General features: G+C 41.4%; 1 protein-coding gene across 12 annotated transcripts in view; it reads right to left on the bottom strand.

The window, feature by feature from the left end:
* The window catches only part of LOC307224542 (uncharacterized protein), an 82,736-nt gene that overhangs the window by 39,837 nt on the left and 19,032 nt on the right, over positions 1-23,867 (bottom strand). For 8 of the 12 annotated variants that reach the window (XR_013842600.1, XR_013842601.1, XR_013842602.1 and 5 more), the window contains exon 2: positions 3,905-3,960. Coding sequence is in view for 7 of the 12 variants with exons in the window: in XM_079991467.1 (XP_079847593.1) it covers positions 3,905-3,960 (56 nt within the window). In the remaining 5 variants the exon portion in view is untranslated. Of the gene's footprint in view, positions 1-2,685; positions 3,780-3,904; positions 3,961-23,867 lie in introns of those variants that run through there. The other 4 variants (XM_079991468.1, XM_079991473.1, XM_079991471.1 and 1 more) reach the window with 2 other exon arrangements.

Genomic DNA, 23,867 nt, shown 5'->3' with positions numbered 1-23,867 from the left:
TGCTGCTGTGCTGCACTAGAGTATCATCCCATGATGTCAGGGGCCGTGCTGAGGAGGGCTGCACTGAGGAGGAATGGTGGGAGCCTCCCCCTCCCCCTGATCAGGATCCTGAATCTTCCCAGGAGCAGGAGGACAGTATAGATATGGAACAGTGGTTTGCAGAGGGACATAGTTCAGAAGGCCGAAGCTGGGAAATTCTGGATGGGGAACAGTTAGCAGAAGAAACACTAGAAGAGATAGGGTTAACAGATTCACAGTCTCTGGAAAGCATCCATCTGCTCAGCCCAAGGTCAAGAAGAGCTGATAGGGTGGCAGCACATGAAGCACAGTGGTTACGAGATCAGGTTACAAGACGTGGTAGTGACATGGGTGACTAGGGAGGAAGTGGGTGGAACCCTTAATTGGGAACACTGCCATCCCTAGGAAGGGATTATTTGTTCTCTCGCTGTGGTCATTAAAGTTTCTAACTGGTAAGAAGACTCCTTGTCCTTTGTTCTGCTCATCAACTGCCAAAGGGGGGAGAAAGCTGATTGCCTGAAGCCTGACAAATGAGGACATTGTCTATTAACTGACTTCAATGGGCTTTCGTTCTGGTACCCACAATGCAAATCCTTACCCATTTTGCAGTGCAGACATGGGAAATGAAATAGCTGAGTATATACTACAATAGTGATTTATATACTATATAAAGGTAAAGGTACCCCTGCCCGTACGGGCCAGTCTTGACAGACTCTGGGGTTGTGCGCCCATCTCACTTAAGAGGCCAGGGGCCAGCGCTGTCCGGAGACACTTCCGGGTCACGTGGCCAGCGTGACATCGCTGCTCTGGCCAGAGCCAGAGCCAGAGCCGCACACGGAAACGCCGTTTACCTTCCCGCTGGTAAGCGGTCCCTATTTATCTACTTGCACCCGGAGGTGCTTTCGAACTGCTAGGTTGGCAGGCGCTGGGACCGAGCAGCGGGAGCGCACCCCGCTGCAGGGATTCGAACCGCCGACCTTTCGATCGGCAAGCCCTAGGTGCTGAGGCTTTAACCCACAGCGCCACCTGCGTCCCTATATACTATATACATATATTGTAGTATATACTATAATCATAATCTTAAGTCACACTGCCAATAAAATATAGTCAAGTAACTTGGACAACATACCTTATACTAAAGTCACTGTATCCTATTTGCATGCAAAACCAACACATGAGTGGAGAGAGCAAGAATGAGCACGACTCCCATAGTCCTCCACAAATTGGTTACCAACGCTCTCTGAAGCAGGGAATCTCCTGTTCTTGTGGAGGTGTCCCCACTTCAAAAGTTCACTCTCCAACTCATGGAGGGTGATGGAGACAGTGACAAGGACGCACAGCTCATTTCCGATCTCATGCCAGTTTTATGCAGGAGTAGAATGAGCTGGATTGGGGTTGTGGTGGCCCATGGAGTCTGCACAAATATGTTACGTTGGGGGTGAAGAGTGGAGAGGATGACATAGAAACTCTGGCTCAGGTGGTTCAACTCAGCATATGTGGAAAATTTACAACTTAAACAATATGCAAGTATGCAACGCAGAATCAGTCAAATCCAGGGTAAATATTTTAACTGCCAAATTACCTAAATATTTGTTATTTAAAGTTAAAAGCACAATTTAGAACTGCACTGAAAATTGCCAACTGCCTATGAGTGCAGACTTTTGTGGGGGGGAGAGAGAGAGAGAGAGGAAGAACTATTGATGCTGATACAAGTTTGAGAACAAAATGCATTGTATTCACTAGTTGAGCACATGGTTTCGCTTAAAAAATATGGTAAAAGAAACTGTACAAAAGAAATTGAATTCAGTATTACAAAAGAGGGCATTTCTGAGGTTTATGGTTGATGGCATTGTGCCTGGAACCATTAAAACCTGGTATCCTCGAACTTCAGAAATGGTCAGGGTCAACTGTATTATATATATTTTTGCTGAAAATGTGATGGCATTTGTTTATCTAAAATGCATCAAAGTGTCTTTGTGTTTCTTGCTATTTTTCTGAACTGGAATGTGCAAGTAAGGTCACTCTGACGCATATATGCTGTCACACTGGCTGCGTCAAGACTGGCTACAGATCAAATGTCCATTGCCTTGGACAATTCCATTGTGCAATGTGTTTTGCAATATTCTGTTGCTCTCAAAACTGACAACAAATAAATTAACAGGCTCTGCTGTGAAATGTCTTTATTGGTTCCATGAAAATCTGAAATTTTAGGAATCATTTTATACTTGGCAGGAGTATATTCTCTAATCAACTAAGTCATTTAAAACTTCCCTTAAATTAGGTTGTATTACTGAAACTTAACATTTAAATGAAGATTAAAGATAATAACAATGTTAGCTGTCACACAGCAATGCATTAAACATCTGGGAAATCATAAGGAAAAGGTTAACTGATTGAATGACCACGCATAGTACTATGGCTTAGCATGAACTAGCAAACACACAAGTTCCTGGACAGAAGATTTTTTCTATTAAATTTGAAGCATTTATAAACTCCTTAATATTTTTAAAATATCTAAGCAGTATACAATACAATATAATTAAACCAAAGGCAACATTAAACAATAAAATAGTAATACAAAAGCATATAAAGTGGACCTAAAAGTACACATGTAAGTGAACAAAGTGTACAAAAATGCATTATATAATAGGAAAATGCTGGCAGAAATGTGTATATTTATCAGCAATGTATATGCTAAAAGAAATTCTCATTAAAATGCTAGCAAATTCTGATGAATTTTTTAAAAAATTAAAATAAAATTGCAAACTGCTACGGAAATGTGAAAAACTGAATTTAAGAATGAAACAATGAGAAACGGAAAGAAACCATACTTTACAAACTCCTCTATCCCTAATCTGGAGCAAGATAAGCCACCAGCCTGAGTTTGGACGTAGTACTAAGTCAAATAATGGTTTAGCCCTGAACAGTGTGGCAGCTGCAATTATCACGGCAGGAACCCACATATTTGATTATGTGCACTAATCCCTGGTTAAACACAGCATTACCTGTGAGGTGGGTCAATGCCCAGGATAGAAAAGATGGAATGGGTTCCTAGGAATGTGGAACACTTTTATCGGACAATACAAAGAGATCATTCTGAGATAACAAGGCAATTTTCCTAGACTGAGATACCTTGACCAATGTTAAAGGTAAGGTGGAAGCGAGAATTTGGGCCTTTATGTGAGTTTAAAACTATGGATTGCATCCAGACTTACAGAGCATCCTAACCATATTCCATTGACTTTTTAGGCCTTCCTACTAGGTAAAAGGGTTTAGGATGGCAGCCTTAGTCATACTCATAGAGGACCCACTGAAATCAACAGGAGAAGTTCATAATGTGTGCTTATTTGCTGGCTGTTTCTTTTGGGTGCACCCCGCTCTTGCCAGGAACAGAGGGGCTCCTAAGGACCCAACAATAATGTGTCCATCTCTCATCAGCTGCCTTGAACATGCTGCTGCTCTTCCAAGCACTTTACTCGTCATGGCCTGTTCCATCAGAGGACCTCCCATGTCTTATCACCAGCATTAAGTAGCTCGCCTTTCCTCAGGACCCCACCCAGGCTACTTCTAGCAAAGTCAAGAGTAGAGCGACACCCAGAGGCCTTGCGGGGGGGGGGGCGGCAAGGTGTGTTAAATGGAAAGGTACAGGAGGGACTTCGGTTGTCCACAACCGGATGGCCCAGCCAAGTTGCATCATGTATGGAGGAAGCTGATGAGGGGTTTTCACAGGACCTTGTGGAAGCCATTCTGTATCCTACTGCCTGCAAGCACAGGGGGTTGGATTGCATCCTTGAACTTTAGCTAGAAGGTTATAAATAATGATACGAAACAGAAGTAGAGTAGCAAAGGATCAAGAGAGACAAGAGACATGGGGGGGAATACATACCTTCTGTGAATAATGATCGTTTGGCTTGACTGCAGAGCCACTTTGCTTTCAGTCTTCTTCATGTGTAGGAAACGGATGATGAAAAGAAAAAGAAAATTATTGTGACTGAGGGAAAATATACATTGCCATTATTTTTTAAAAAAAATTAAAATGAAACATCTGGAAAGGATTTTTACTACTGCCATGCCAAGTCTGAAGCTTTTTGATTTGTTTTAATCAGAAAATGACACCTCTGGAGAATACGGACATGTTGAAAATGCTTAGCTCCTCGAGTCAAGCGATGCAACTGTGTCAGGAAGGGAAAGGGCAATCTCATTACTTGCATGCTGCAGAAAAGGTCAGAGAGGTCCAGCTGAGACTGACAGGTTCTGATATAGGGTGCCATCCATAACCCGCTGAAGTCAATAGCAAAACTCCCAGTTATTTTAATGGGACTTAAAGTATTCCCCCACCCCCCTTGTATATTTTAGGAAATCCATTTATGTGGTTTGGTCAGGGGGCGTTTCTTTATTTTATTTTATTTTTGCAGCACACACTAACCAATAAACTAAATCCAAATTATCTGCTAGCCTAAAATGGAGCAGTTGCTTGTTTTATATTGATGTTCAACACCATGTCATATTATTGCATTTTACAACTAGGAAGTCATTTTCTAGCTAATCAGCTACATTTCTATGAAGTCTTTTTTTATTAAAACAAAAAACAAAACAAAAAACCCTAACATATGCACAGAAAGGCAAAACTTATGATGCTGTTGGATTTGGCACTATTTTATTTATTTTTAGAGGCTTCAATACAGAATAGATATCAATCAGTATAAAGAGGTTTTTTAATTTAGATTTTCCTTTTGTTTCAGCTTATTAAGTTTGTAAGTTGCTGTCAATCTTTTAACTGGCATAATTCAGCATTTAATTCAAATGAAGAATTGGGGAGAATTGGAATCCTTTTGAATGGCTCTTCTCGTAAGTTTGCCAGTTGCCATGGTGATTATATTAATAATCTCTGTATAATTGTATGACTATCTGTGGGATAAGCATCAGCACAGAGGCGGCAGTGACAGCAGAAATAGCTGCCAGTGGTGATCAAATACCACCAGGGGATCATTTTTTTTGAACAAATCTGGTAATAAGGGCAAAGGAATATGAAAGAAGGAACGAGGAAGCATAGAATATAATATGGAACAATGGACTGTGCAATGCACAGGAAAAATAAAAGAATTAAGAGGAAGAATGAAGGCTAAGAAAAAAAATGGTCTATAAGGGGACAAGTAAAAGTTCTAGTGGAAGAATAGGAGAGGCATTACCTGAAAACAGAAATATGGGTAAACACAGAGCAGCTCTGAAGATGAAAAGTGTGAACATGTAATTACAAGAAAGGGAGGTACCTTGAGCTAGATCAGTCAGCGGCTCAGTCTCTATCGCCAAGGACAAAGATAACTGCACTGGCTGAAACAGACTTGGCAAACTTAGTCTGCTCAAAGTGTGCCCACTTTGCCCAGTCCCATGGCAATCAACCATCCGAATGACTGCGCCTCCCCTGATCTTTGAAAGGAGAGGGGGGGCAGATGTCAAGTGTTGGGATAACGCCAGCTTACACCAAACCATGAGCTTCAACCACAGTAACACTTGCTGGGGAAACTCAGCCACATGGGTGGGTTTAAATAATAAATTATTATTATTATTATTATTATTATTATTATTATTATTATTATTATTATTATTGCTAACCTAAATGATTTGCAACCAGATTTATTTATTATCATTTATTTATTAGGTTTATATACCGCCACCCCCCGCCTTCATCCAAAGATCTCAGGGCAGTTCACAAGATAGAAACACAAGACGAAAACCCGAATAAATAGTCAAAACAAAAACGGCAAAACAATAAGGTCCCCCTCCCACAAGCACATTTAAAAGGCCGTAGAACATTAATCATCCAAAGACCGGGATATATATATATCCAAAGATATAATGAATGTGCCAGACAAACCTCCCTGGGGAGAGCATTCCACGAAGGGGGGGGGCACTGCAGAAAGGCCCGTTCTTGTGTTATCACACCCTCCAGACCACTCTTGGAGGAGGCACTCGAAGAAGGGTGTCAGAAGATGATCTCAGGGTCTGAGTAGGTTCATACGGAGAGAGGCAGTTCTTGAGGTATTGTGGTCCTAAGCTGTTTAAGGCTTTATAGGTCAAAACCAACACTTTGAATTGGGCCCAGAAGGAAATTGGCAACCAGTGCAGTTGGTCCAGGATTGGTGTAAAATGCTCAAATTGTCTTGCTCCGGTGAGCAACCTGGCCACCGAATTCTGTACCTACACATTAAAGCCTTTTTCAAAAACTGCATTGGGAGTATGAGTATTGCATCCACCAGTGAGGACCGGGACAGAAAGTCTGAAAAAAAAGTATGTAGATATAATTAATGAGAGCAATTCTCGTTATGTAGTTTGTGTGAGGTTTTATTCTTTCCCAGTGGGCACTGAAATAGAAAACAGAAACCTAACCTAGGTATTTGTTCTATCTAAGACAGGCTCGATCTGAAGAGCCAAGTGTGGCTCCTTTCAGAATGTCCAGCAAAAGATTGTATGTAAAGAATCAACATCTTGATCCCATCGACGTACTCTCTTATGTCATCTACACACCCTCTTAAAACATAGCAGAAAATGGGAGAGTGTCAAGTATTTTTGGACTGTCCATTGATGTTTTCAGCACAATTAAAAGCTGGCTCTGAACAGTAAATTGTTCCTACAGAACATCTAAGCGTGTGAACTGCTGCTGCTGCTTGTTGCCCTACACAAGATGTTTGACATCTGTAGAATGAATTAGCTTTGCTTCAAAAAAAACCACTGACAACATTCATATGATTCTAAATTCAAGAACTAGATGCATTAATATATTACATGATGAGTATAAATGTGACACTTTCTTGTATTGGCCCATGACCACAAAAGAAGCTAGCAGTTAATACTCAGTTAATGTTTGAGATGATTTCAGCAAAAACGATCTATCACTTTTATTTACAAGCTTGTATTTCGGCAGCTGTTACTTAAAATGATGTAGATAATATAGCAGGGACATTTTTCAATTCTTAAGGGCTTGTAAAGATCCTTAAAGACCTTCTGGCAAGTCTTCAGAAGCTCCACATACTCTCCGGAAGCTTCCAAGAGCTTCTCATTCTTGAATTTATAGTTATGGACACAGAGGGTTGCAACATCTACTTAGACAGTTCTGGTTCTCTTAAAAGACATAGGAGCCTTGCCAGAGAAAAGTTGGCAATTCTGTGGAATGAGCTTTTCTCCATTTTTATGTTCATTTCTGCCATTATTAGCTCTGACAGTTTGAAGGGCATCCAGACAACTGTACAAAAAGCTGCTCTTCTGCTTTATTGGATCACAGAAATTTCCAGCAGCAAGAGAGGTAGTAAGGCCAACTTTAAGAGTAGAGCTTTGCCAAACACCAGTCCCTTAACAGTAATAACTGTTTAGGAAACGTATTTTAAAAGAAGAAAAGAAAAGAAAGAAAATCATGCAGTAAGCATTTCTAACAAGAAAACGAGTGGTTGGCATCCAACAGCCAGCTTTGATAGAGTAGAAAAATGGACCTCTGCTTATTACTACCAGGCGACTTTGTAACTGCTTTTCCGTCAATTTTCTCCTCCTGCAGGACTCCTATGTTTTTGACAGTTGGCCAACAGGTGAGCATTTATTTAACAAGGGAACTTTTCCCTGGCATGGCAATAACATTATGAGAAATGCTTTGTCTGCTACGCAATGTCAGGTGAAGCAATGTCAGGCTGCCATTAAAAACACAGGAGCCCTCCTGCCAGAGAAGAATAGGCAACAGTACCTCTTTTGTCACACAAAATGCCCTTTGCAGTATGCAGTTTAAGAAGCAATATTTTATGCAATATAAATCACATAATGGGTAAAACTCATTCTAGTAACACAGTTTCTGCTGCACAAGGAAAATGAACCCCACATCACTAAAGAAGTAGAGAGGAAGGAGTAGAACTTACAGAATATAAGGATAGGGACTAGGCTCCCTGGTCAGAGAACTCTTCAGACAGGAAGCTCAGTGCACTAGCCAATACAAAATCTGCCCAAATGCTCTCCGGATTCTGGAGATACAATCTTCACTTTCACTTCTGGGGACTAGAAACTTGCACAGCTCTATACTGTAATCTTTATTGTTTGTTTGTTTGTTTGTTGTTATTTTGACCATCATGTCATATCAACAGCAGAAAGAAAATATTAATAATATACACTGGTACTATATCATAATCATATCTCATAATTTATTTTATGTCTCTATATATCTTACTGCCATGGCTAGACTGATTAACAAAAGATCAGTGGACCCAGGGCCAGATGAAGACATTTATCTGCCGGGGCTGGAGCAGTATTTGACATCTCTGTTGCCACCACACCACTACCCTTAAATCATGGTAATAGGAGACAAGGCAAACCTATTTGTTTTTTGCACCTGAGGCAGGAAGCTCCCCGTCCCTGGAAGTGAAAATGTAATAAAAAATATTGTATAACTAATAATTTTATGCCCTTTCATTATATTAAACAAGCAAACACCCCAAATCAGCTGCCTTGAGAGAGCTACCTCACTGTCTAATAGCAGGGCTGACCCTGAGCAGAGCTAAGTGCTCACGCCAAACGCCAAATCTGCAAGAAGAAATAATACGCAAAGAGGTTGAAACAGTTGGACCAATGCTCTTTTAAATCTAAGCAAGACATGTAATGTTTGAAAGCTATATGAAGACAAGTAAACATCAAGAAACAGACCTCCTGTCATGATGCAACTCGAAAAGTGTTTTACAAATATTTATGTACGCCGATGCCTATACTAAAAACAAAAAAATTCCTTCCAGTAGCACCTTAAAGACCAACTAAGTCAGTTCTTGGTATGAGCTTTCGTGTGCATGCACACTTCTTCAGATACACTGAATTCCTTCCAGGTGCTACTGGAAGGAATTTTTTTGTTTTGACTATGGCAGACCAACACGGCTACCTATCTGTAACTGATGCCTATACTAGTTGTTGGAACATAAGAAGAGCTCTGCTGAAACAGTCCAAAGGCCCACGTAGTCCAGCATCCTATTTCTCAACTGTTGTTAACCAAATGCCCATGGGAATCCCGCAAGGAGGCCATGAATGCATTGGCGCTCTCCCACTCCTGATTCCCAGCAACAGGTATTTGGAAGGATGCTGCTTCTGAACCTCACCATAGCATATACATGAAGAGTAGTCATGGATAGCCCAGCCCTCCATGACTTGGCCCAATACCCTTTGCAAGCCATCGAAGGTGGCGGACATCACAATGTCTTGTGACACTATAAGTTACTAAACGCTGTGTGAAAAAGCATTTCCTTGTTTCTCTCCTGAATCTCCTGCCAATCAGCTCCCTGGACTAGTTTTAAGAGAGAGGAAGAAAAACATTGGAGTACATTGGAGTCATGATTTATTCCCCTTATTCCCCCCTCGTTCAGTAATGTTGCATGTGAATATAGTATGTTTACTTTGGCCTATGGCTTCTCGCCATAAACTTGAACACTATTTGCAAACTGTTTTCGAGTCGATCTTTGTATAGTCATCACTGTGCAGATGTTGATGATAAGGCAAAAGTGCTACAAGTCTCTGTTCATCAACGTAACAGAGCAGTATTTTGTATTATTAAGATCCCTTACTAACACGCGCTATGCAGCCAACATGCTTCCCCCACCCCATGCACAAAAGGTGTAGGTTAACAAAAATGCCCAATTACCAATTCACAACAGACAGAAATTTTTAAAGGCCTATCTCCATTAAAGAGGTGGTGGTGGTGGAGCTTACATTGTTTCTGGAAGGCGAGCAGCAGACCTCTCTGGGGAACTGCTTTCATGGAATCCGAATCAGAGTTGCTGCTTTATTTCTACTATTGTTGTTATTATGTCATGTTTTTCTTGGATTGGATTATGATTAAGTGTTTTATGGCTTCTAAATGCTGCGTTTCATTTCAAATGCCCAAGGTCAGAAAAGGCAGCTGGAAAATAAGAAGATTGCTGGGCAGTCCTGTCCACCTTCTATCTCCAGAGCAGAAAGGGACTTAAGCAAGCTCCTCTCAGACAATCGGAACAGGACAGTGTGGGAATATGTGTCGGGAAAAGCTAACATAAGATATTTCTCAGTTGGACAGATCCTTTGCCAAATTTCTGCCCCTTTGGTGAAGTTTCCTCTGCACTTCAAAAAACAAATTATTCAAAACAATGTCAGGGGGAAATGGAACTGGGCTTTAATGAAATACACACACCCCTATCCCCTTCTTAGCCACATCAGCTTCCCTAGTAGACATCTAAAACAGTAGCTAAGAAGATGTCAGAAAAGAGGGGAAGGTTACCTCCATGCTGTCCTGTAACTTGAATGTGGATTGTTTTCTCACTACAACCTCCTTTAAGCACTCTTCTCCATACAGTTGCAATCCCTAGGAAGACAAGAGGGATGTCATGCCCACTGCCTCTCCTCCACTGTCATGCCCCCACCTGCTCCTGGCCACACTTTGAAGGGGATGGTTTAAATTGGGGAGCTTGCTCTTACATGCATAGCCCCTCGCTTCAATTTTGAGCCTTGCATGGCTTCACTCTCATCCTCTGTGCACATGATCTGAGTGGAAGCTCACCTCCTAAACTGGGAGTAGATGAGGCCTTGCCCCCAAGTCACTGCAGGTTACAGGTGCATGGCATGTACACTTGTGAGCGTGACCTTGATATTTACGGAGATTTCCTAGCCACTATATAAGATAGCAGCTCAGAAAGATGGAAGAATGTGGCCAAGTGATCAGACACAAGACTATTGCTGCCCATTCATCACCTTCATCTGCTCTCCCAGTCCTAGTCTTGGCTGGAAAACAGAGTGGAGCAAAGGGATGGCATGTGATGCTGATGAATCTTCTGCTACAGCATCCTTTGAAGGTGACAGGCCACTACATAAATAAGGAGTACTCTCAAACATACATCGAGCTGCAAAGCTGATAGGAGATTAGTGCAAAACATCTGGAGGGCACCAGCTTGGAGGAGTCTAGTAAAGAGCCTGAGATGCTCAATGACTTTTGAGATACTCGGTAGCTCACAGGACAAGGGCCAAAGTTATCACAAGGAAGCATTTCCCAATCCTATCATGCATCTGTATATTATTATTACAAGGGCAAATGGTTTGAGTTAGATTTTGGCTCACTAAGACAAAGATCTGGACATATTTTATTAATTTCACGCAGCATCACTTGGCAATGTACCAATACACTTTAGAAGAAATCCAGAAGGCTGGACAAGGGTAACATGTTTAAGATGTGAATCTGAAAATAAAAACAGTTATAAGGAAGCTACCTGACTGAAACAAGTAAACTACATTAGCACAGCAAGCCACAACATGCACTGAAATCTCTTGTTGTGATTAATTTTGCTATTGATAAGTGTCTCTATAGAGTGAGTTCTGTAGTTTAAACCAAGGAAAACATATTTCTCAGCAGCTACAATGACACAGATTTGTGTTAATCGGCAGCAACGTTTCGATGTGTAGAAACAAAATATATTCTGTGCAATCAAATAAATGTTTTCTTGCAACAGTATTTTCTATATTAAAAAGCTATTCTATGCCGACATTTTGGTTATCTTCCAAATGGTTTGCAGAAGGCTGGGTGGGGAAAGAGCATAAATTATAATGATGAACAGGGTGGTTCCACACATTACGTTAGGGAATTGCATGCTTGACTATGAACTTTGGCTCCAAGACTACCTTTAACTCTTGCCATGGACCAAATTGCAGCATCAACAGCCATGTTAGATTCCTGATGGTTCATTGGGCTCTGGCAGCACAATCCGATGTATATTTACTCAGCAGGATTTACTCCCAGTTAAGTTCATACACAGTTAGCCTAGCTATAACTTTCACTAGACTTTGCACAACTGCCATTCAGAGAGGTCTGGGGAGCTGCACTTCATAGTAGTAACAGAATGCATACCGTTTATACAGCAACCACTAATCATTCTTGTGCACTTCCATTCCACATAATGGCCTGGTTCACATGTCACAGTAGGCCATGTCATGGTTTGGCATGAATGATCAAGTGTGTGGGATCCCGAATTCAAAACTGGGGCGTCTTTGAGTCCTTCTTGGTCCTCCTGCCACTGAACTGCGCTGGTTGGTTTGGCTTAGCATGTTGTTCAAACCCAGACTCATGATTCAGCTCTCCTGGACAAACCACAAGTCATAAACCGTAGGACAAATCTTGGTTACAGGTCAAGACGCAGAGAGCTAAACTATGAGCCCAGTTTCAGATTACACACTAAGTCAAACCATAGCTTAGAACAGCAGCAGAGCAACTGGGGGGAAGCAAAACCACAATCTCCTCTCCCGGAGTCTGTACACTTGTGTGTTCATGCTGAGCCATGTTTTGGCTTAGAATGACATGTGAACCAGTCCTAGGAAAGCTCATCAGTAGGGCTGCATTATTTAGTCAAGAATTGTCTTGGATTGCCTGATCTGAAAACTGACAATCAATTAAAAGGGGTGCTCAATTAATTGAGAAGCATGTTCATTAAAAGCAAAACATGGTCATCATTTTAAATAAAAGTACTTATAAAAACTGTGTTGGCAAACTGCCATCTTAGAAGAGTTATTCCTATTTCTCTCACATACAGAAGAAAATGTCTAAGATGGTGCCTATTATGACACATCCATAATCGAAGAATAAATATTTCCCTACCCTGTTTCGGAACTAAAGGTAAAGGTAAAGGTACCCCTGCCCATACGGGCCAGTCTTGACAGACTCTGGGGTTGTGCACCCATCTCACTTAAGAGGCCAGGGGCCAGTGCTGTCCGGAGACACTTCCGGGTCACGTGGCCAGCGTGACATCGCTGCTCTGGCGAGCCAGAGTCGCACACGGAAACGCCGTTTACCTTCCCGCTGGTAAGCGGTCCCTATTTATCTACTTGCACCCAGAGGTGCTTTCGAACTGCTAGGTTGGCAGGCGCTGGGACCGAGCAGCGGGAGCGTACCCCGCTGCAGGGATTCGAACCGCCGACCTTTCGATCGGCAAGTCCTAGGCGCTGAGGCTTTAACTACTCGATACCATATTCTAGGAGAATTAATGAGGGGGGTTCCTGTCCCAAACTCCATATTTTCATCTATTCTCTATGCTCTGCACTTGTTCTGCCCAGATAGGTTGACTACACATGGCTATTCATGAGGAAAGTGGTGCCTATATAATTTAAGTTGGAATCCAAAGTGATGCAGTGTATAGAGTACTGGGTTTGGGCTTAAGGAACCCAGGTTCACCTAGATCGTTCTCTATGTGTTTATGGACTAGTCGCTGTCTCTAAGCCTAAAGTATCTCACAGGTTGCTATGAGGTTAAAAGGGGAGCATGCCATCCTTGTGAGAAAAGTTGGAGTTAAATTATTAGATTACTTACATGATTATCTCACATGATTCATCCATTTGGATTTCTTATCCTGTCTCTAACTTTTATAAATGTTTTATTCGGGTTTTTCCCACTTCACAATACAATGAATAAAAACAATAAAAGTGGGGATATTAGCAACACATCATAGCACTTTGTAGTGCAGTATCATACAGTTAAGGTAAGTAGAATCAGAATAAATAAAAATGGGGGAAAGGGGTTTGGTGGGAGAGGGTACATGGGTATGGGATTTCCACAGCAGAGAACAAGGCAACTGATTTTCTCCCCTTAAGGGTAACTGGAAAGTAAAGGTTAAGAAGAAGAAACATGAAGAGAGAACATTTAATGCATTGTTTGAAGGGTGTCTGTTAACTTTATGCTCCATTATTCATTTTCATTTACTATTTTATTTAAAATGCTTATTTTGACATGCTTTAAAATGCTTCAGTACTGCCATAACTGAAGCTGAAACAGGGATTTTACCAGGCAAACAGAGATCTGGCAGTTGTAAGAGTGACTGAATGGAGCATTTAATTTTCAAAACTGTGATGTTTTCAATAATGATGGGAAAAAACAAAACAGACAGTACCCATTCAGACTTCTCTTTGAAAAGTAGCATACAGGGTTATCAAAAAAGCAAGAGCATCTGTTTTAAAAGGGAGAAAAATCTTTAAAACCTTATCTTAAGGAGGGGAAAGTCATCTTCAAAGGTCATTTTTACAGAATAGGCTATCAACAGGCAGCTTTCTAAAAATAATACAACAGCTAGGATCACTATCACACGTTTCATTTTGCAGAAACTAATGCTGAACAACCCTGATGGTATTCTGTTCTGCTCAAATGCTCTTCAATTTGTCATCTAGAAGAACCAACTTATTAAACAGAAACTGTTGCAAATAAAAGCCCAAAGGATCTATCAGATTGTTTTGTTTTCTAAAGGCAGCTGCTTGTTTATACAGAGAAGATTTGTAAAATATTTGAATATACAATGCTATTCAGTGTAAATTCTATGACTTTCTGTGTAAGCCAGGCTCTGAATATTGAAATTCAGGCCCAGTTGTGTCCATGGGTGAGCTGTAAAATCCAGTCCAATCTAGAAGCCTTTGGGAAACCTTTGGCCATCTAGATGCTGCTGAACTACAACTCCCATCAGTCCTCCCAAGCTTGGCCAATGGCCAGGGCTGATATGAGTTGCAGTTCAGCAATATCTGGCATGCCAAAGGTTCCTCACACCTGCTATAGGAAACTTTGGGCTGGCTAGTTCAAATCAATATTTGAAAATAATTCCATCCTCACCACACACACAAAAACCACTGATTCCTTGGCTTTATGAGGTTCTAATCTACATCCTCCAAGGTCCCATTGGTTGATTGGTTACCTGCATTAACAGCTTTGGTTAAGAAATTGAGAAGAAGGGATATTCCTGCGACTTTTTCAAAGGATATTAGCAAAAGCTATGCTGCACTTTCAAAATAGTGATCCTGTGCCATAATTGTGCAGACAATGAAAAATCTAAAGAGCAGAAATAGGATGAAAATGTTATCACTATATGGATATAGCGTGAGTGCCGCATTTTGCCTGAAGGCAAACTACTTGGTTTGGAGCTTCAGGTGGTCATTTTATCCGAGAATAACAAGGCATTAGCACAGAATAGGAAATACAATACAAGGTGCTAAAGATAATGGAAGCCTCAGCTACTTAACTCCTCTGAAGTCAGGCCAAACAGTGCTAAAGGGTGTCATTTGTCAAGGGTGTCATTAAGATTAAATAATGCATGAGCTTGCACTGATTCCTATACAAGTGAATAATTAAAGTTTGCTCTGCTCCACATCACGTTCCTTCCTAGCCAAACTCTAAATATGAATATATTCAGAAGCCTGAAGTTCCTAAGCAAAGATGAATTGCTTAGTGAAGTGCTAAATGACAAAGTTTTTGTTACGTTGCATAACAACTGATTTTGCTGAGTTACCCGCCTGCCAATATAAATAAAAAGTCAGGAAGAGAACTTAAAACAGCAGAAATCATAGGAGGGTTTTAACGTGTTTTTTTAAAAGAAAAAGTAATCAATGGCTTTCTTACTAATTCTGCTGTTCTGCATGGTCTCCTGTAAGCAGCAAATGACTGGCCAATAATAAAGTACTTTAATTCAGTTTTTTAACTTGTGAGAAATGAGAGAACATCACAATCCAAAAGGATTCAATAGTTAGCAAAAACTGTTGATGGGGTGGTGATCACTGATGAAATGATTGAGCTGACTCATGCGGTGGTAAATATAACACAAATGTTATGTCCTGCCATGGAACATCAACCATGATAAAGCATTTTGGATGGCCTCCACATTTCACTGGTCCTGAGTGAGGAGCTAAAGGAATAACATCCACCTTGTCCTTATTATAAAATTATATAAACCAGTGGTTTTCAACCAGTGTGCCGTGGTACCCTGGGGTGCCTTGAATGATGGTCAGGGGTGCCGTGAGCAACACTGGCCTCTGTCCCTCTTTCCCTCCCTCCCTCCTCTGATGCCTTCTCGGCTCTCTGCCTCCCAAAGGCTTGTGCAGCTGTTTGTTGCAGTAGCCCTGACTACAAGCTTCCCAGGTGGACTCAAAAATGTTGAAAGCCTCTGATATAAACCTACTTCTGGGTGCTTTTTTTTAAATGGCAATGCTCTCATTCAACTCCTTTCCAGGATGCCATACCCACGCCAAAGAGAAAAGTATTATTTACTGTCTAGCAAGCAGAGCAGAAGATTTGTGTTAACATTTGTGTTTTAGATTACCGGTATCTCATTTTCTTCATCTGCTGAGGAAAGAAACAAAGTTGGGCTGAGGGGAACCTCAGTGGTATTTTTGATATAAGGTGTTCCCTGGCCACGTGGTAGGACGTCCACCAAGAAGTGCAAGGACATACAGTGGTACCTCAGGTTACATACACTTCAGGTTTCATATGCTTCAGGTTACGGACTCCACTAACCCAGAAATAGTGCTTCAGGTTAAGAACTTTGCTTCAGGATGAGAACAGAAATTGTGCTCCAGCAGCGCAGCAGCAGGAGGAGGCCCCATTAGCTAAAGTGGTGCTTCAAGGTTAAGAACAGTTTCAGGTTAAGTACGGACCTCCGGAACGAATTAAGTACTTAACCCGAGGTTCCACTGTAATAGAATTAGCCATTCCCAGGTAACAATAGGGCTTTCCCTGAGCAAAAACATAGGATGATGGGATGTAAAGATGGGCATCCAGCCAGGAGTTCCAAGTGTCTGGCAAACAAACTGTCCTTCAGCAGGTCTGATACTGAACGCAAACGAAGTCAAAAAGTAATGAAATGCTTTAGCAAACAGAGGTGAGGGTGTCTGTTGAATAGGAGGGATTCTGGAGAAACAGAGTGGACATGTCAGGGCTACATTTATTTGTATATAAAAAAATATTTATATACCACTGTATCATAAAAATATATCACAGTGGTTTACAATCATATGAAAACATTAAAACTTTCCAAAAAGGAAGCAAGGTCTGCTTAGCAAGAGGGAGATGTACACCCAATAACTGGCTAGGAAGCCACTTAATGCAGCGGTTGACATGCCCACGGGATGGAAGGGGGGGCATCACCCTCAGAAGTGCGAGGAGTGGGGTGACCCACTCTATTGCATCCTTTATTGCAGCCCCCAAGCTGTGTAACTCCCTCCCAACAGAGGTGTGTCTGGCACTCTCTATACAGTTTTTAATCATAGGCTGAAGACCTACTTCTTTACCCTGGCCGTTGGCACCTGACCTAAGGTATTTTTAGGATCAATCCTTTTCTTCTGACTGAAAATTGTTTTAAATTTTAACAATCGTCATCACTAAATAAAAGCATACAAGATGCATGACAGTCCTGTAACATGGAGCCTCAGCCTGTGGAGAGAATTATGTCTGCTGAACATGAACAAAGCAAATATGAAACTAGAGCAATACTCAATGATGTTTTGTGCTGAATAACTTTGTTCTCCTTTTGGAACTCTGATACTTCCTTTTGGTTGACTTTATACATCCCACGTGGTAATGTGATACAAATAGGTTGCTATAAATTTTATGTTAGCTGGGATTCACTTAATGAGTTTAGTCAGCAAAAATAAAACATAAAAATATTTTTAACAGGCAGAAATATTGGGTGATCAATTTTATACATTACAAACTTATTTCATTTGTCCAAAGTCTGGCAAATATTTCAATGCCAAAATCTCTGTAGCTAAGTATTTCTTCAGCATTTAATTACTGTTACGTTCAATGCATTTCCCTTTACTAATAAAGGTTTGGTTTATACTTTTACTTCATTTCCATAATGCTGGATGCTTTTGCTGGTAAAGCCATGGCAGAACTCCAGTTGGTTTCAAGCTGAGATGGACTGGGCTTGTGGTAATTATTTTGAGAGGAAGGGTACCACCCAAAATGTTTTATTTCTAATCCCCTTTAGTCCCCAATCATTTTTAGCCATTCCTACTAATATTTCAAACAAGATGACAAATTAAAGGGGTTTTTTAATAAATAAAAAAATCAGTCTCACAATTTCCTGGAAAACTATTGCTCTGCTTTGAGGGAAAAGGTTATAAAGAAAATATGTGGCTTATGGAACATACATTCACACATTCCTCATTGTGGCTGGTGTCTAAGGCACTCCTTTCTCATTTGCAATTTTTCCCAATTGTATATGAAATAAGGCTCTCAGATTTTGGCACTGTTTGTTATTTTTCTGCTATTTGAAACAAATTAAGTCTAAGGGGGCCAATGCAGACGACTCCATCTGCACTTCCACACTATGTCTTGGACTGTCAGAATGTCAAGGACAGCCAACACTCTGAATGCTCAAGGATCACTTACTCATTATGGGCCGCTGGTTCCTAAACAGTATTAATCTGAGCTATTGCAATATAGAGTAGACATTAAATCGATGGCTTTAAGGCTACTATGTCATCAAGTGCCCCCGGGAGTGGGATGCTATTATTAGCAAAACATACTGCAAATTATGGTTAATAGACACTGTTACAAATTGCACTTCTGAAAGGTTTAAAAGCCACACAAGATGTTGTGAATGTTTTCTCATTGGTTAAATCTATAGATTTTGTACTAAACCAAAAGTCCAGAGAGACAAAAGCTCACCGCGACGGGGTCAGCTCCCGTTGTTCAGTCCCAGCTCCTGCCCACCTAGCAGTCCAAAAGCACGTCAAAGTGCAAGTAGATAAATAGGTACTGTTCTGGCAGGAAGGTAAACAGCCTTTCTGTGCGCTGCTCTGGTTCACCAGAAGCAGTCATGCTGGCCACATGACCTGAAAGATGTACGCCGGCTCCCTCTGCCAGTAAAGCGAGATGAGCACCGCAACCCCAGAGTCGTCCGCGACTGGACCTAATGGTAAGGGGTACCTTTACCTTTACCTAAAGATGGTACAATAAGAGTTTTGTTTCTTTGACTGGAGATTAGAGAGGGGCAAAACTTTTGAGTCAGCACAAAAACTCAAAAACAGTGATGACACCAGAGTCCCTAATTCAAGATCCCTGCTTCACTGCATAACCCAGACTGCATATTTGCATGCTGTTGTATTTATGTTTGTAGTGGAGAAGTCTTCCTTGTGAGGTACATCACTGCTCATCAGCTAATCTGCGCAGTGGGGCTGTCCCTTGCTGCATTTTTCAACAATGCTGAGTTACAACAATTACATTACAGTATTCGGAGAATTCGGGGACCACACCACCATTTCATGGATACTAGAGGTTCCTCATATCGATCCAAGGATAACGGATGACTATAGGCAGACACTATTTGTTTGCATGTTAATAAAGGTACATGTTTTGAACTGCCCCAGATCTCTTTAAGGCAGTAAATCATTATTCGTTAATCACAGGTCAACCTGCTGGCCTTAAAACTCAATAAATGTGACACAAGACTTGACAGAGTCCATTGGTATTTAGTAAGCCACAACCTGTCTGTTTTTCAATTATGCTAGCTCTTACTGTGCATTTGCCAAAATTTTGCATTAACACACTTGTTTTGTTTGTTTTCTCTTCTAATCCTTTCTTTTAAATGTTACGGAAAATATGTGTAAATTTTCCTTATACAGTGGTACCTCAGGTTAAGAACTTAATTCATTCTGGAGGTCTGTTCTTAACCTGAAACTGTTCTCAACCCGAGGTACCACTTTAGCTAATGGGATCTCCCATTGCCGCTGCACAATTTCTGTTCTCATCCTGAAGCAAAGTTCTTAACCCAAGGTACTATTTCTGGGTTAGCAGAGTCTGTAACCTGAAGCTTCTGTAACCTGAAGCGTCTGTAACCTGAGGAACCACTGTATTGCATAATTCTTCATTTAAAAAAGTCTACTCTAATTCAAATCACTTTATAATTGCTTTCCTTTTTTTTTTAGCTGCCCTAATAGTATAGGATTCCATGGTCATTTTCTTGTTTTATTGGTCTCTGCCCCACCCCTGCACAGAAACCAAGTTCAGCCCTCTAATATCTCCACCTGGTCCTCAGGATTCTCCCCAAGCCACAACTCCTCACTAGACACACACCCTCCCCCTGGCCACCCCCTTCCCTGCTTGGCACCTTCCACAAATGTTTTTGCCTGTCCAGAATTTGTCCTTGAACTCTGATAATGCCTCTTGCTGGCCTGGATGGAGAACAGAAAGGGGTGTCTTGTTTCCATCCTGGCTGGCCATTATAAGAACAACTTATAAGTAGCTTTAAGGAATTGTACCTGAGATTACTCGTTTTCCTCTTCCCTCCTCAGCCCTCTTTCCTTTTGTGCTGTGTCTTTTAGATTGTAAACATGTGGGCAAGGATGTCTTGCTTGTATTGAGCTTCTGCATAGCCCCCTGGGAGCTTTTTCGGCAGAAGAACAGAGTAAAAATGTTTTAATTGAATGGATGGATGGATGGATGGATGGATGGATGGATGAATAAATAAACAAACAAACAAACAAACAAACAAACAAACAAACAAATAAATAAAGTGGGTGGAAGACAAGAGCTACACAAACATGTCTGTTCCAGATATAAAATGAAACCAGATAGAAGAAATTATTAATGACAGCACTTGGAAGAAAGTTGCTGAAGCAATGGGACACAGATGGCCAGAATGCTGCCTGAAACACTGCAGGCAATGTTCAGCATGCATACAATTGAGCAGATGTGAGAGATGTGTTGGGAGTGTGAATAATGGTCTGCTCTTTAAAGGACACAGAACAAATCTGCCTACTAGAGAGAATAGGGAAATGTTTGAAAGGCTATATATAGAAAATATTTAGGAACGGACATGCCAGCATAAGGCTCAGAAAGTGTTCTTCTTGCCAATAACGAGTAAAAGGATTGATATCTATGCATCAAAGCATCCAGTCTATTAAAAGATAAAAACCAACAACAAGCTACGGAGGCAAAAGCTCTTGTTATAGAGAGAGCAATCAATACACCAATTGGCACCATCACCAGCTGGGCTGTAACTATAAGACGGCTCTGTGTTCCTTCTAAGTTCCACTCAAACAATGTTTCTTCTTGCCCTTACCTGGCTAAAGATGGCCAGCCATACAGACAAGACACAAATTCCTTCTTCCTTGAGAGCTTTTGCATACCGCTGTCTCATCAGTGACCTCAAAGTGGTCCACATGTAACAAACCACATTGACACGAAGCATAAAACAGATTAAACATCAACCATAAAACAATTACAGGCACCTCCCCACTTGTGCAGGATCCTGCTGACACACAAGCCATTTTTTGTGCCTAAAGGGGATGGGGCAGGGGTGGAACAGGGCCCTTTATCAAAAGATCCCAGGGCAGTGTACAACATTAAAAACACATTACAGAACATCGGTGATTAAAACATAATAAAAACATCTTCTACAATACATAATGAAAAGCATACTGATAGACAGCCTGGTCATAAAATAGTCATCCTAATAACAGTTCTCTCCCCCATACTTTTACAGGCCACAGATTACAGCGGTACCTCGGGTTAAGAACTTAATTCGTTCTGGAGGTCCATTCTTAACCTGAAACTGTTCTTAACCTGAAGCACCACTTTAGCTAATGGGGCCTCCTGCTGCTGCCGCACCACCGGAGCACAATTTCTGTTCTCATCCTGAAGCAAAGTTTTTAACCCGAGGTACCACTCTGGGTTAGCGGAGTCTCTAACCTGAAGCGTCTGTAACCTGAAGCATCTGTAACCCGAGGTACCACTGTATTTAATAGCCATAGGCCTGGGTAAAGAGAAATGTTTTTGCCTTGCATCTAAATACATGTCATGATGGCACCAGACAAGCCTCTCTGGGAAGACCATTCCACAATCAAGGAGCCACCACAGAAAAAGCCTATTCTCTTGTTGGAGATTCCCCTGTATAATCAGCTCTGTGGCATGGAAGGAGACCAAAAGCTCTAAAAACGTTCTAAGCATGGCCTTCAAAAGCTTTAGAAAGCTTTATCGTGTGATGAAATCAGTTCCGTAAAATGGAGCCCAACTACCGAAAAGGACTTCCTCAAGGTTCCTACCTGACGAGCTTCATCTGTTGGAGTGACACATACAGATGGAAAACGAAGCAATAGGACCACCCCAAAACTTTGCAGGTACAAACAAGTATGAAAAATAGGATTGCATATCGTGCCATCGTGAACACAAATCATTATAGATGAACAGGAAACGGGAATGTCCAGAGTGGCCCCTGGTGCTTTCATTTCCCCATTCCCACACCTTCAAAAGCAGGTGGCTAGAGGACAGAATGGAGTTTTGTTGCTGCCCTTGCCAACAAAGGTCCATATAGTTAAAGCTATGGTTCTCCCAGTAGTGATGTATGGAAGTGAGAGCTGGATCATAAAGAAGGCTGATCGCCGAAGAATTGATGCTTTTGAATTACGGTGCTGGAGGAGACTCTTGAGAGTCTCATGGATTGCAAGAAGATCAAACCTATCCATTCTGAAGGAAATCAGCCCTGAGTGCTCACTGGAAGGACAGATCCTGAAGCTGAGGCTCCAAGACTTTGGCCACCTCATGAGAAGAGAAGACTCCCTGGAAAAGACCCTGATGTTGTGAAAGATTGAGGGCACAAGGAGAAGGGGATGACAGAGATGGCTGGACAGTGTTCTCGAAGCTACCAGCATGAGTTTGACCAAACTGCAGGAGGCAGAGGAAGACAGGAGTGCCTGGCGTGTTCTGGTCCATGGGGTCATGAAGAGTCGGACACGACTAAACGACTAAACAACAACAACAACAGCCCACTCACAATCTCAGTGCATATGATCGAAATGTGAAAACAGAACCTATGCATGGAATGCACAGAGGTTCTCTCCATTCAGGAGGGGAGTCTGCATTTTGAAGTTACTAACTGTGTGTACAGAACCTACACATGTACAAGTTATATGCATGCAGGTACATCAAATTCACTGAGAGGCGCAGCGACCAGTCTTGGTTTCCTACGTCACACCTGTGCAGTTTTTTAAAAAGGTGTGAAAGAGGCTTCTGCTGCTTCTTTCCTGGCATTTTCGGAAATGGACAGTTTCTTAGCAAGCAAGCACAGTTACTAAATTTAAAAACCTGTCACAGTCAAACTGGCCTCGGTGACAACGCTTTGAGGGAAAATAGCACATTACTGACAGCACTGAAATGAATTTGATGGGCTCCCCAAAAAACTCTGTGGTTAGGAGAGAAGGTGCTACTGGACCCAGCCCTATCACGTAATCTTATGACTTAAATTAAATCGGGAAAAAGAAAAGAACAAAAAGCCCATAAATATCTGTCCTGCGATGATCCCTTACACATTCTCTCTCTCTCTCTCTCTCTCTCTCTCTCTCTCTCTCTCTCTCTCTCTCTGGTTTCTATCCAGGTATCTCAAGATTGAAGAAATCTACTTGCATGTACCTATTTGTCACCACAGTGGGTGATAGCTCTCTCAATCCCTTTCCCGCTGTCATGGAACACTCCTTTATTTGAAGCCACACCCCAAACTTAAATACAATGTTGATGTACTTTTAAAAACTGAAATTATGGAGAGTGAAAACAGCATATATACTTCATTATATTTTTTTAAAACGTATTTCAATCTAAGAATGGATTACAAAAATGCCTACTTAAACCAACTCCTGTTTCTAGGCTTTTTAAATGCCTCCCACAAAGGCAGTGACTGGCATTAACAATGTAGAATTTTCAGATTCTAACATAGCCTGGCCTTAATTACTGTGGTGCATTGGTTAGAACATTGGAATAAGAGAAGATTCAGCATCAAATCCCCTTTCATACTCATTGCTTGCTGGGCGTCCTTGGGCTACTCACCAACTCTTGGTCAAAGCTACCTCAGAGTTTGATTGACTCATAGGAGGAGAACCATTTCATGCAGGTACTGTGCCAGAAACCAGTTCAGGCACCAGCTGACAGCCCCTGGGCTTGAGCAATAAATTGAAGTCTAAAGCACACATAGGAGAAATGGAATGTATACTTAGGAATGGAAAGGCAACCCAGTCCAAGTAACTGAGCAAGACTTTTTAAAATCATAGAGTCTATGGGACTGGCTGTCACCGTT

The sequence above is a fragment of the Podarcis cretensis genome (genome assembly GCF_951804945.1).
Source record: "Podarcis cretensis genome assembly, chromosome: 9".
In the NCBI taxonomy this organism is placed as follows: domain Eukaryota; kingdom Metazoa; phylum Chordata; class Lepidosauria; order Squamata; family Lacertidae; genus Podarcis; species Podarcis cretensis.
Note: the sequence above shows the minus strand (reverse complement) of the source record. Positions and strands in the feature narration are given on the sequence as shown.